At 46.9% G+C, this 15,178-nt stretch overlaps 1 protein-coding gene across 1 annotated transcript in view; it reads right to left on the bottom strand.

Moving 5' to 3' along the window:
- LOC135822911 (voltage-gated hydrogen channel 1-like) overlaps positions 1–14,671 on the bottom strand; it is a 20,213-nt gene extending 5,542 nt beyond the window's left edge. Inside the window, exons 1-5 of the mRNA XM_065335748.1 lie at positions 14,279–14,671; positions 5,403–5,542; positions 4,753–4,902; positions 3,411–3,490; positions 2,451–2,513 (exon numbers count right to left, since the gene is read on the bottom strand). Of these exons, the coding sequence (XP_065191820.1) occupies positions 2,451–2,513; positions 3,411–3,490; positions 4,753–4,902; positions 5,403–5,542; positions 14,279–14,394 (549 nt within the window). The 5' untranslated portion in view covers positions 14,395–14,671. The remainder of the gene's footprint in view (positions 1–2,450; positions 2,514–3,410; positions 3,491–4,752; positions 4,903–5,402; positions 5,543–14,278) is intronic.
- Between the last annotated feature and the right edge of the window lie 507 nt (positions 14,672–15,178).

The following is a 15,178-nucleotide window of genomic DNA, read 5'->3' as shown; positions in this document are numbered from 1 at the left end:
ACCTGACCTGGAGAGCGTGACAGTCACGGCCAGGCCAGCCAGCTCAGTTGTTTGATCTGCAATGTTATGTTTGATCTGCAATGTTTGAACTGCAATGACCTGGTATTCTTTGCAAGCCTGCAAACTGATGGCGAGATGGTGGCAAAGAAGACATTGTCCGACCTGGCAGCGGCAGTACAAGAGTCGTGGTCAGCGTATCCAGCAGAGCGTATGATAGCTCTCTGGAGAGGGATGTGTGCCTGATTCAAAAACATTGTTGAACACACAGTACTGTAGTGACAGACGGGTCACTCTGCCCACGTTCCTCCACTTGCCAAAGTGACAGCCGCGACTGTTCCTTTCCCATCGCTGCTAGTGCTATACGCCAAGCGGAGAAAGCAAGAGATACTCTACGCCAGCAGCTATACACACCAGTGAATGTCAGCTCAAGTGGCATCAGCTCGAGTGATACAGAGCCAGAGTCGGATAAATTAAAGCGTGAGTGCAAGAAGGCGCTCCGTCGCTGTTTTCTTTTGTACATTTTTTGTAACCTTGCTTCCTTTCTTCGACTTGCTTCATCAGATTCCATCCCTGAATTTATTTCTTGTGGCGGACAGGACTCCTGTATCATGCTTCTTCACTATGCGTATTGGAAATTTTACAGAGCCGTAAAAAAACTCCTGTTCTTAGTTGCGATAGATAAGCGACAATTGCGATGAAACGGACCAAGTAGCTTTCGCACAACACTCATCAGGAAGCATCGTTGTACTAATTATTACACAACAAATTGAAACACAGATTACTATAAAGGATCAATAGTGATATTATAACACCTAAACAATGCCAAAAAAGTATCACAAGGTATTCCTGAACAATACCATGTGCGTCGAACACTCCAAGGGGACAAAATTCAAGTATGAAACAACACTAGTGACAACATGGTGGCCCAACACGGCCAGACAAACACAACATTCTACTGGTTGAACAATTTCAAAAAGATAACACTCTCGTCTCCTTTTGAACACAACGGTCAGGCTTATGAATGCGTTGGAACACAGCCTCCAACACCTTCACCTGTAACTGATAACCATGACGTCCACGACACAAAACGGAGAAACATGAATCAGAATACACTTGGCAACATCCAGGACGAGATACCAAAGGATTATACACAGAAGGCGTACGAGGTCGAAACACACGCCCACACTCACCCAAACCCACGCTCTCTCCCTCACTCAACTCACTGCTAGAATCTCCTCCGTCAGTGCCGTTTCCGTCGTCGTCCTCAACGTTGGCGATCACGTCCACTGTTGCCGTCACGCTGGATCTCCTCCTTTGTCGTTGTTGTTTTCCGGTATCATAGTTCATACTGTAATTAGGTGTTGAACGTCTTGGTCTTTGAGAAGTTGTTGTTGTAGCCTGCTCCGATGTTGACGATGGTAAGGTTTGGTCAGAAGGTGGTGGATCCGGTAGGGTGCGTATGCCTGGCATTTGTTGAGGAAGCAGAGCCTTCCTGGATTTGCCACGATCTGTGATGTTGATGGACTGTGGTGTCGGCTTTACTGTCTAGTCACCATCGACTACCGTCACGGCTGTTGCTAACGCTGATGCTGCAGACACCAAGGAGTCTGTTAAACCAGCGCCGGATAACCGGACTGGATCTGGCGGAGAAGGCTGAGGCAGCACAGGTAGTGGGTGCTTCCGTGGCCTGCCACGCCTAGGCCGGTCTTTGCGCGCTTTCTCTGATAGAATGTGAAGTGGTGTGTGTTGTTTAATTAGTACAACGATGCTTCCTGATGAGCGTTGTGCGAAAGCTAGTTCGATGCATGTTAAATAGTTTATATTTTCATCGTTCACATTACATTTCCATCACAGTTATTTCTGTGTCCATCACCACTTTACATTTCAATAAAACCTCCGTAACATGTCGCTTCAGCTGATTCTGTTCATTGCCATCCTAAATTATTAAAGCCCTTTTTCTGACTTTGGAAGCTAAAAAGGAGCAAGCCAATTGCCTGTTATACCTACATGAGGGATTTCGGGACTAGATGTTTCGGATGAAGTCCAATGTTGGCCGAAATGTTAAATGAACCAGTCGGGATTGATGTGGCGGAGCTGCGATGGAGTATTTAGCAAAGCGGCCGCTCTTTGCGATTCTTTCTGATGATGCCCAAGGTTACCTAAAACGCCAAGTGAACCAATTGTGACTGGATGCGGTGGAAGCAGCGATTGAGCATTTTGCCGAGTGGCTTGCTCCTTTCGCCTTTTAAAGACATGGAACTGCACGGAGTTCACTTCATTCCCCTTTGGTAACTCAAGGTCCTTTTTACATGGCCTGTGTGTGTGTGTGTGTGTGTGTGTGTGTGTGTGTGTGCGTGCGTGAAAGACTGGAAATTGCATGTGAGGCTGCAGGGCATGCCATGACGTGCACATGTACTCGGCTTCTCCACTAGTGCTCAAGACAGACTCACCTCCAACTTGCGGTGATGGATGTCGAAAAATTCTCTGCCAAATGCAAAGATCTTGAAGACAATCTTGAAGCACAAGCACAAATGCACACGCGAGAAGGGGAGAGAATTAGGAAGTACACAGCTATGCAGGGTTGGAGGGCATTGCGGCTGGGCTTTGTCAAAATAGTATTCAATAATTGAAATCAGATGGTGAGCCACTGGGGAAAAATTGTAGCATGGAAACATGTGGGCACAAGTTATGCGATCGAGTCCACCAACTGAACAGTCAGACGCGCACAATCTAGCACAACACTGACAAGGAGTATTGAGACTTTCCACGGCATGAAAGTCTCAGTACTCCTTGTCAGTTTCGTGCCAGATTGTGCGCGCATGACTGTTCAAAATCTGGTTTAGTCGGTGGACTCGATCGCATCACTTGTGCCCACATTTTTCCATGTTACAATAATTGAAATGTTGGCGTTACACTTTATATGCCCCCCCCCCCCTCCTCTCACAATGAGAACTGAACAAGGGTGAATACATGCACGACTGGTGAAGAAGCACCGAATACAGGCAAATAACTCACTCATGATAGTGGAGACACGAGTCACATAAACATACCACCACGAGCTACAATGATGAAGATTATTTACAGTTCCAAATAGAACAAAATCCCTTGAACACACCCTTCCCTTCGAATAATAATAAAATAAAATAAATAAACTCATTGTGCAGTGCTGTCAGGTTTTCCTTGGGTTTTGCAACTTCCTCTGGCTACTCCAGCCTTGGGAATCGGGATGGCCAGAACATGTTCAGAACATTCCGAAATCAGTGGAGATCAATCAAATGCCCAGTTCTAAACGATCCTGTTCCGGATCTGGCCAATCAAACACACTGATAAGCACACGCTTTCATCTTTTCAGATCATAAAATGAATATGGACTATGAAAAAAGGTAAATGCATGGTTCACTACTGCTTACCTCAGTGGCGAATATGATGAGTATAATTAATCCAACTGTATGCAGAGCGTGCTCAGGGTTATGATCGCTCTCCGTACCCGCTGTTCGCACAGTAGAGAGAGAACAGACAGGACAATGGCGTCGGCTGAACGCCATGAAAGAATCAAGAACTGCTATTCTTTCCCGAGAAGAAAAACGCGCATTCGCCAAGGGTGGTGGCGGTGCATGTCCGGTTGCAAGCGATATCAAATACCCATTATGATGCTGGTGTGTTGTGTTGCTGGGAACTCACGATTGATTGAGAACTCGTGGCCTGGCACGCGGGTAACACGGATGCAGCGAATGGGATTTTCAGTCTTTGACCCATTTCTGGTGGGCTTGATCTGCTCACCACCCACCGCTCTATAAGCTGCATCTGCGCCTTGACACTTGGCGATAGTGGTGTCATTCCTGCGCATGCGGAAAACTCAGTCGGACTGAGCGTCACGCGAGTCGTGAACCATGTAATGCTGTTGTGTGGTGTCCCAGGGGCGTCGGACACGGTACGGTCACTACGGTATTGACCGTACCACTTTTTGCCCCAGGTACTGTAAATATACAAATTTTCGGCAGCTATTTAATTTCGGCTATATTCGGCACTGACCCAAAACGCCTAAATTAAAACGCCGATGAAATTTTTCACAGCATCTGTCGCACTATACCATGCCCTCTACCCCACGCCGAAAATAAATCGCCGCCGAAATTTTGCAGCGCCGAATTTTTGTATATTTACAGTACCCTGTGAATGAATAAAGTACACTGATCTGGGCTCTAAATTTCCACAAGTTTCGGCTCCGCCACCCCTCCCCCACGAGTAAATTGTACTTCAGATGGCTGACTGTACCACACTAAAATACCTTCCGATGCCCCTGTGTCCTCCACCAAAAATCAGGTTATTCGGGGATAAAATAATTTAGTAGGAAAGTACACAGGAGAGCGCGCTGTTGCTAATGTTTTCTGTACGCTGTGTTCACCCTGCTGACGGGGGGGGGGGGGGGGGGGGGGCAATAGGTGACCAGGCATGCTACATTCAGGCATACCAGCTACGCTTCAGTTTCTGTTGTAACAGCTTGGTCATAACCTGCATGCACTGTTCAAGTTGCGAGCACATGTAGTGATGCAGTGACGCGAGTGTCCAATGAAGTGAGCACGGACCTAGAGTGCAATGCAGCGGGGAATAATTTGTCTTGACGGAAAGCACCACCCACCCCCACACATACACACTGTACATAATGGCACCCGGGAAAGCAGGGATCCGACGTCACCACCCACCCCTGTAGTTCTACCCAACACTTCGACAACACGATTCACGCAGAGTACTCACGTGGCACGCAGCGGTTTGCACCGTTCAGAAACATACACTGGTTGAACGATGTGTTGTACATGCATGTTACTCCGTCGTTAACCACACTCGTGCCGTTGAGAGCTCGCCACAGACGCGGACAGTCTGCGTTTATCAGACACTCGTTCTTCCCTACAGACATAACATTGCCACATCAACAAGAAATTAGAAAATAAACATTCAGAGATTTGTGGAGAAAGCTACAGACGCACCAAATCACACACACGCTCACACATTCTCTCTCTCTCTCTCTCTCTCTCTGTGTCTCCGTCTGGCTGTCGGTCGGTCGGTCTGTCTGTGTCTCTGCTTGTGTCTGTCTGTGTCTGTCTGTCTGTCTGTCTGTCTGTCTGTCTGTCTGTCTGTCTGTCTGTCTGTGTCTCTGTCTGTCTGTGTCTGTCTGTCTGTCTGTCTGTGTCTGTCTGTCTGTCTGTCTCTGTCTGTCTGTCTGTCTGTCTCTGTCTGTCTGTCTGTCTCTGTCTGTCTACACCACAGTTACAGTAAACCTGTTACTAGTATGACCAGACAGCCATGGTATAACTGGAACTATCCACAACACTGTGTTCCACTGATCTCCGAGAAGGCTGTATCAGCAATTCAGCTTACACACTCCAAACTATACACATGCTGCTTACCCAGCACATCCAGATCCCAGAAGATCTCGGACAGCACCACAAGCACGTCCACTATGAGCAGGACGAAGAAGAACAGATGGTAGTAGTGGTTGTGTAGGAGAAACTCGTGCAGCTGGTTTTGCGTCTTCTGAACAGGAGGCCTGCAAGTACAGTACAGTTGATAGAGAATACCGGCAGCCAGGTTATGATAGAGTGTGAGTAAACAGTGGGAATCAAAAGGAGAACCAGCAATGGAGAGGATACAAATTCGAAATCTTCACTTTTCTGGCCAAGAAAGCAAGCCGTGGCTTTACAGTTGTTCCCCTCTGACCCAGCACTTGTTTCTCCGGAACCCTTGCAAGCCGGCGCGATTTCTGACAAACCGGGGGTTTTCAGCTCGTTTTCCACGCTCTAATCCGGCGCTTGAATTCCGGCTCCAGCAGCGATTTTCTGCAACGAATCGCTCGAGCTGTACGTAATTTTGATTCCATAATCCAGCAGTTGAACATTGCATACCGTACTGGTGCACAGCTAGGCCAGTCTGGTCGCTGCATGATGCGCATGAAGTAACTTATCGGGGGCATACTACACATGACGTAACAGACTCAGTTGAGAATAGAACTATCATATCTATGCTCTGTATAGATATGCATTCCACAAAGATTAAGTACTTGGATTGACAGCGAAAAACCCCAGAATTTTGATGTATGACACAGATATGTACACGGTTGTGTCGGATTGGAGGGCAAGATTTGATAATCCAGCACCCTTGTTTACCAGCAGAAAACGCCGTTGCAAAAAAGGGGCCACAAGGCACGGCCAAGACGAGTCGATGTTTAGCCCTAATTTCTTGCTTTTCGGGACTTCTGTCCCATCTTTCTCCTCAACTTAAGCTGATACCGGTTTGTCATGAAGACCAAAACAGTAAGTAGCCCTGGACTTTTGCCATTCTAACAATAGCCACAGGAAAGAAGAAAACAGTTAGTCACATACATTTCGCCTCTCCATTTTTTTACAGCAAGTAACACGAAATCCTACTTTGCTAAAATTCAATTCAGTCCTGTGAACCATTCGAGGAGTTATGGGAAGCATACTGTAAAAACCGAAATTTTCGGTGTTTTATTTTCGGTAACTTCGGTGCCGAAATTTTCACCGAAAATAAAACGCGACCCGAACATTTCGGTATAGTACTACCGGTAGTACACTTAACTGGAAAACGGGTTAACCGAAAATTTCCCTCCGCCGACCCGGCGATTTTGGAGAATACTGAAAATATTACACCACCGAAACTTTCTGAAACTTCCTGCTTTTACAGTAGTGTTAACAATTCTGGAATTTGCTAAGTTGCAGTTACTCTAATTTCAGAAATTTTCGGTGCTCAATATTTTCAGTATGAGGGCAAAAGGCCAAGTTAGATGAACAGAAATTTTAGGTACAGAGAAGCAGTTCCCTATTGGTTTATGTGCGTTAGTGTTTGTTCGGTGTATTGAAATTTTAGGTATGAAACAGATGCACCGAAAGTACCGACCGAAAATAAAAGTACATGTACACCGAAAATTTGTGAAATTACAGTACATTGTCGCCTGAAGCCGTCTCCAGTTCACACTCGAAATGCAGTCATTTTATACGCTTGCGCCCCCTCATACGCGGTACGAAAGGTTTAACAGATTCAGCTCTTCCGTTGCTTCCCAATTTGTACTGTAGTACTGTTGTGTTTCTGTCCATTAACACTGTGAGAATGTCATGTGTTACTGTCACTTCAGTGGCGTAGCTCGGGCAATACATGTACTTGTATTATTATTATTATACGCATTCCCGCGGCAGCGTCAACCAAGCAGTTATGCTTGATCCATACGTTCGCTTATGCTGGACATTGAAACAAAGCAGATGTAGACAGCTCCTAGAGAATGGGGCTCTACAAAACCAATGATCGAAGTTACTTGTATGGATACAGGATATCTTTGGCCAGCCAAGTCTAGATGTATTTAAGGTCCTTGATACAGATAACACATGTTTATTCCACTGGAGGTGATACAGAAGAGCGATAATATACTCTATCACTCTCTTGTTATTATTGACCGCCACAGAAACTTGTGATCTCTAAGAGGTCAAGTATCAGCATATATTGACCGCTTATATTGACCACTTATATCAAGAGTACATAATCCCTGGGGGTTATGTACTCTTGCTTATATCAACCACTTAGCCCGAGGACTTAGAACATTTTCCTCAACATAGAAAAAATCAGAAATGAAAGAAGGAAAAGTCTGAAGCCTGTCGACGGAGCTACCCAATCCTGGTTTGCGGACGACTCGGGTGCGGGTGGGAAGCTTGTCAAACTCCGCCAATGGTGGGATCTCCTGGTCGAAAAGGGACCTAGCAATGGGTACTGCCCGAATGCCGAGAAAACCGTCCTCAGCGTGAAACCGGGATTCTATGCAGATGCAGTCCAGATCTTTGACGGCACCGGTGTCACCATCAACACCAAGGCAATGGATGTCGGTATCTGGGTGCAGCGAGCGGATCCACCGACTTCACCACGGCGCACGCGAACGGGAAGATAGCCACCTGGACACAACAGGTCAAACGACTGGGGGAGATAGCTACCTCACCGCCACAGGCAGCATACTCTGCCTTCACCCGCGGCCTCCAGAGCAAGTGGACCTTCCTTTGCCGCACCATGCCTGCCCGGCCTCGCTGAGCAGCTGACGCCGCTCGATGATGCAGTCACCAACTGCCTTGTTCCTGCTCTCCTTGGCTGGCGTCAGGTTAACGACACGGAGAGGGCAATGATCGCCTGTTATACCCACTCCATATTTGGATCTCGACCCCTGCATGCAATAGTTCATACACACTTCATAACCCCCATAATGGCACCATTTCCCCCTACCCCTGCATGCAGTAGTGATCCATGTCACCACGGCGGCCTTGGCCTGACACCTCCGTCGTCAGTTGACCAGCAAAGGAGCCTCCAGCTGGCTCAGCTGCAGACCTCTTCGCTGTCACCGCTTCAACCTCACGAGAGGAGAGTTTCGCGACGCTGTGTGTCTGCGGTACAACTGGCTACCTCCCCGACTCCCGACATCTTGTCAAAGCAGGAAGGCATCCTCTGTGGTTCATGCCTTGTCGTGTTCCCTGGGGGGCTTCCCAACCCTCCGGCATAATGAGATCCGGGACCTAACCGCCAGGGCACTGAAGCAGGTAGCCCACCAAGTTGCAACATGCGTCCTTGAATCGCTCCAACTCGATTGCCGCTTGCTATGTCAAACATGAGCGGGAGAAGAAGAGGGCATATGAGCAGCGGGTGCGCAATATCGAACATACCTCCTTCATCCCAGCTGTCCTTTCCACCACTGGGGGTATGAGCAGATGCACCACTGCATTCTACAAGAGAATTGCTAGTCTGCTAGCTGAGAAGACTGCCGAGCCCTACAGCAACGTGATAGCCAACCTCCTCTAGCGCTGCCGCTTGAGCTTTGCATTGTTACGTGCCAGTGTCATGTGCCTGCGCAGAGCTCGCAGTACATTCACATCTCACCTCCCTGCTGATCCTGTCTCTGCTGAGGTTGTTGTTGCAGAAGCTGGTGTTGCCCGTTTTTGATATTATGGGCATGTGTTTCTATGGAGAAGGCGGAGAGCCGGAACGCAAACACTATTACTTTATCATTTGGGTCATCTTTTGTATTTTCAGGACATAATTGTATTGGTTTATGTACTTCGAAGCATGAGAATAATTTTGCCCGTACAAGAAGCTTTGTACACCAAAGAAGAAAGAAAAGAGTAACATACTACAAGTGACAACTGAGACTTCTGAACTTTACAGAGAACACAGAGGCAATATGCTTTGGTTCTGCAAAAGTGCTCAATGCCTGATTCAGGCAGAGCGGCGTACACAAAGGCACACAATGAACACCTTGGCAAATTAATTCCGTTGTGACTCAGAGTTTCATGGCTGAACCAATCATCAGACAACGTTGTCTGATGATTGGTTCAGCCATGAAACTCTGAGTCACAACGGAATTAATTTGCCAAGGTGTTCATTGTGTGCCTTTGTGAACTTTACAGAGAAGTAATGTCCAATGTAAACGGCATATGTACATACTATGTACTATTACAATAGTATTCCTTTCTTCCCATAATTATAGGTTAGTGCATGGCAGGGAGGGCCTTATGGCTTGTTAGTGCCCGACAGGTTAGCCTGAGGGCCGTAGGCCCGAGGGCTACCCTGAAGGGCACAAACAAGCCATACGACCCTCCCTGCCATGCACTATTTTAGAACGAGGTTACATGCATTATCTCACTTCCATTATGCTTGTGTACCACTATATTGGGTAGTTTTGTGGTTTGTGTGCAGAGAGACTTGGTGTGGTATGAAAGAATATTTTCTAGGGCTGAAACGATCGTGGAGTTTCACCTATCGATTACTCTTGAGCTTAACGATCGATTTATCGATTATAATCGTTAGCAAATAGTGTCAGAATTTTGTGCAAACATTGCTCTGTTTCCGAAATCTAAGCCATTATAATACCACAAATTTGCATTAGTGACAGGGTAGCTCTGAAACATGGCAGTTTTGAAGTCAATGTAATCTCAGAATATGCACCATGTCCCAGGTAACTGCATACTCACAGTGGAAACTGATTCAAACTTCACAAAAACAAGAGTTTTCAGTACTTTTTGGACTCAAAATCCCTACCGAGTAATCTATAACGTAACGATTACTCGATTGATAAGGAATTATCGATCGATTACCGAGTAATTGGTATAATCGTTTCAGCCCTAATATTTTCTTCTGGTAAGTTATGGTAACTCAGCACCACTTAGGACTACTAAAAGTAGAATGGAAGCAAATGAAATGCTGGGCTCTTATTGCGAGCTTCATTCTTATTCATACATGTAGCTTGTGGAGCTTGTCGATAACTCTAATGACTTTGATCTTCGATTTTTATAGGTTTCCGCAAGCTGTTGACAAAGAAAATTCGTACAGATGAAAGAATACGGGAGGCAAAAACCGTACACACTTCTGAATTGCGTAGCTTTTAGTAGTACACCGTACATTTTGTGCAGAGTTCATTATCTGCACCGTACTATTATGCATACAGGGAGTTGTACGCACCAGTTTAGGGTATATTCAGCGGGCTTTAAACTAATCCAAGGCCCTCGACGCGTCATCAAGAGTAGTAAAATTACGATTGAGCGGGCTTAAACTCTGATAAGGCCCTTGGCGGGAATGTCGCTGATTGGTCGTTTCCTGGACAACGAGACAGACCTCGTTCTAAACAAAGCTAAAACAGTGTAGGTGTGCTATGTCGTGATAAATCTATTATTGCTCTCATAATCGGTCAATATTATGAAATATAGACCTCGTAAAAGACCTCGGCTTCGCCTCGGTCTTTCACTCGTTCTATAATATTATTTCATTTAGAACGAGGTCTGTCTCGTAGCCCAGGAGACGACCAATCAGTGACTTTCCCGGCAAGGGCCTTATCAGAGTTTAAAGCCCACTCAATCGTAATTTTACTACTCTTTGATGACGCACCGCGGGCCTTGGATTAGTTTAAAGTCCGCTGAATATACTCTTAACAGGTGCATACAACTTCCTCTACGCATTATAGTAGCGACTTCAGTCCAAAATTCTGAAATTGGAATTAGGGCCAACAAATTACACGACTGGAAAGAGAAACCTCTGCAGAACACACACAGAAAATTTCACGGGTATATCTTGTCCCAAACCGGAGTTATCAGGCCACAAAGTTGGTGTGCAATCGTCGGAGGCCATGTATGCAATTGTATGCAGAGCAATGGCACAAAAGTGGGTTTCCCGGACCTCATGAATATCATGCATGCACAGTGAATGTATGCGCGATATGCGGGTTTTTGGTGTTCTTGGAGGGTGACGGAGAAACTGGCGTACATGTACATGTTGGAAGGGACGTGCTCTGCATACTTTGATGGATTGAAATAATCACCTCCTGCTCCAGCACCTCCAGAATCTTGAGGTGAAGAACGTCATTAGCGGATTTACAAGCCGAAGCCCAAGGTCTGCTCGCTCCGTCACGCAGAGCCCGTCAAATAGTGCTCTCCATAGCCGACTTCAGCCGCTGCGCACAAATTCTTCAAACTGCTAAAAACGGCTACGGAGAACCTTACCATGAACCTATCTAAACTAATTCGAGGGCTCTGAACACGATGGTGACTCGGTCATTGACGGGCAAGGTAGCTGAGATGCCGAAAGTTGGCTTTGAAAACTAAAAATACGGAGCGATATATCAAAAAAATCGATGACTCATGACATGCGACACACCGTTGGAAAGCTATTCATGTACGCTTGCCCATCATGTAAAAATCGAAGGCGCTGGGCACATGAATAACGCATAGGCAGGCGTAGAACGTCGAGAGAAAAATTGTTCCGTGCACACCATGCTTGCACCATACATTCGTGCGACGAAGGATTTCTGCCTTTTGGTCACGTGATTGAAGTCGCTAATTACAGTACGGCGCAGATAATGAACTCTGCATAAAATGTACGGTGTACTACTAAAAGCTACGCATTTCAGAAGTGTGTACGGTTTTTACCTCCCGTACTCTTTCATCGATACGATTTTCCTTTGTCAACAGCTGGCGGAACCCTATAAAAACCGTAGGTCAAAGTCATTATAGGTATCGAAAAGGGGCTCTGGAAGCCCCTACAATTGTAAATTTGCTTCTATTCTCCCTTTAGTAGTCCCCAGTGGTGCTGAGTCCCAGGCAGGCACAGTGGGTTGGTCAAAGACCATGATTGAGGTACGAGAGGTACCTGGTTCAAGTCCTGCCTGGGAGGGGTTTTTCCAGCCGTGCTGCTACCCACAGTCAACTGGGAACTTGTGGCCAGGCACAAGGGGTACATGGATGCGGCTAATGGGGTTTCTCGGCACTTGTGTCAGTGGTTGTGAGACTTATCCACTCACCCCCACCGTTAGGCGCTGCATCTGCCGCTAGGGTTTACCGCGTGTTAGCGGCCGTCGTGAGTTAGTTCCCTTCACTTCAGGAATAATTTACTTTTAGTGGTGCCGAGTTACCAGAAGAAAAATGCTATCATAACACACCACCCAAATACTACTACTACTACCGTAAAATCCCGCCAGAGCGCCCCCTCTTTTCCATCCGCCCCTCCCTGACTTCTTGTCAGGGAAGTGATTGATTGCATCGTCGTATGGCTCTGTGATGCAGTACTGTACTGCAGACAGGTGCTCGACCCCGTTGGAAATGTACGCAACAGTGACCACCCTCTTGACAAGGGATCGCACAACCCCTGAGTTTTGATGGGTCTGTACGACTCCTGGCTCTTGACCTTTGGTCGGTGTAGGAGAGGCATGAACAGTTTTTGTAGGGTGAGTATTTTTTCATGTACAGTCAAATCTGTCGTAAGCGACCGCCCCTTGGTGCAAGAAAAAGCGGTCGCTTACGGCAGATGGTCTCTTACGGCAGATGTATGGTAAATCCGGCATACCAGGTATATGCTTCCATGTACTCAAATCGACGAGAATAATGTGATTTTTAATATCATTTTATTGGATATTCAACGACGACCATACCCGTATAGTACGCGTATGCGACACGGCAGTAGATCGACACTGCCTGGACTTGAGAGCTACAGCACAGCCTCAGTACACATGGTACAGGCGCTAGGCCAGGCGCCAGTCGATCGCACTTGCAAGACAGCGCATTTTCACACTTTGCAGTTGACAGCGCACTGGCAAGTACAGTTTCGCACCTTACTGAACCTGGGTCGCGGTCGCTTACAGCAGATTTGAATGCAGCCACCGTGCATGAAATCGCGGTCGCTGGTCGCGCACAGCAGATGGTCGCTCTGGACAGATCAGTTTGTATGTGAAACCGTCGGTGCACGGAAAATCGGTCGCTAACGGTAGATGGTCGCCTACACCAGAGGTCGCTAACGGCAGATTTGACTGTAGTACTGAATGCGGTAAGTAGGACTCGCCCATCCGACCCTCCCCACCTGGACCTTCTCGAAGGGTGGAGGAGGTAGGGGCGCTCTGTTCATGAATCTCGTACACCGACCAAAGGTCAAGTGCATCAAATACCGGGATGCGGGATTATGCGGTCATTATGCACGTGTTATCTGTCCTTGGTACAATTTTAGCGTACAGTTTCATGCAAGCATACAACTTTGTCGTACAAACTCATGGGTGGGTACGACTTTGTAGTACATTTTCAGCATCATGTACTATTTTCTTGTACATTCCTATGGATAACGCGGATTTTATGCAAAAATTTCTGGAAAACGGGGATGAAAGCCAATAACGCGGAAAAATGCGCGTCCGCGGAATCCTGTGGGGACAGGACTATGCTATGTACGTGCAGACCAGACGTCTGCATGTACATCCTGCGTACTCCTCTTCAGTCAACAGTAGACTCCGCGCGTGAAGTCAGTGCCTGTAGACCTGTGCATGAACCGGTAGCAGTACGGTGCATTTCGACATGTGCTGGCCAATCGCGTATGGATGCCGGATTAGTACATGGTATCCACTCTGGCTACACGCCTGCACTCCTTGCGCCGTCGAATGCGAGCGAGGCTTTAGTAATAACTCATGCCAATTTAAATATTCGTCTTTTCCTCTGATCTATATAAAAAATCATGACAAGTTTTATTGGCTCACCGCCGAGTTCATATCAAGAGTACATCACACCAGTGGGGTCCTGTACGATTGCTCTGAGTTATGTTGTCTTGTTCATATTGCCCTACACGTGTATTTTTGTCCGCTTCGAAAAGAAGCAATGCCAAAACGCAGTGACAGGAAAGCGGAGATTGAGTTTTCAGTGGCTTCGAGATGACAAATTTCTTATCAGAGCTCTCATAAATCTCAACAGTCATCACCACGAGTAGAAAGACTCACTCTTCGAAATCTCCATAGAGCTGTGATTTCATGGTCCGAATGCTCGGTCGTGGCGCATCCCTGGCGTTGTTGAGGATGCTTCCCTTCGACATGTTCCCGTAATCACTCTCGAACATGAGCACAGCTGGCACGAACAGGAAGACTTTTGCAAACTTACTGGTTTACAAAGCAGACAATTCAAATATCCTCTTTTAGTCTTTTAGACGTCCCATCTCGATGATGCTTCATGGAGCCATTACTTGTCTCTGTGGGTTAGAGAGGATCCGACAAGCCGCGTCTATGGCGGTGCAGTTCCAAACAAATCCAGCCAACTCCTTGAAACACTTTGTCGAATAGTCGAGTATTACATTGTAGTCGCACTAACTGACTGTGCCATATCACGCAAACACACGAACACCACCACCACAAATGCATACACACCCACACGAAAGAGTACCACCCACTATCCTGGCTCAGCCGTACCCGTGCCCCGGCCCCCGGGCCCCCGTGGGTCCCAGCATGCAGCATGCATGGTAGGTGTTCAAAGCCAAAGAAGTCGTTGGGTGACATATTCGGAACAACGGTCCACGTACGCATGAGTCATACGAACTACAAAATAATTAATTAATGTCATAAATGACACGCCAGCAACTAGCAAGGCCTCGTTTGCGGGCACATCATTGTGACATCAAGCTGCAACAGTACATAACCCCTATTTCTCCGGTGCAATGCGTATGGATCACTCCATATATAGATCTACGTAGCTGGAATAAACCCAAAAAAGGGGAAGAGAGTATCTGCGATCGAGGGCTGTTCATAAATCCTGACCGTAGTAGAAGCAGGAGCTACTAGTAGGGAGTAGAAGGAATTTTATTAGGGTGCAGCATACCCCAGTACTATACTAGGGCCAGATCCAGGGAT

This window comes from Sycon ciliatum, chromosome 8 (assembly GCF_964019385.1).
Source record: "Sycon ciliatum chromosome 8, ocSycCili1.1, whole genome shotgun sequence".
Classification (NCBI taxonomy): domain Eukaryota; kingdom Metazoa; phylum Porifera; class Calcarea; order Leucosolenida; family Sycettidae; genus Sycon; species Sycon ciliatum.
Note: the sequence above shows the minus strand (reverse complement) of the source record. Positions and strands in the feature narration are given on the sequence as shown.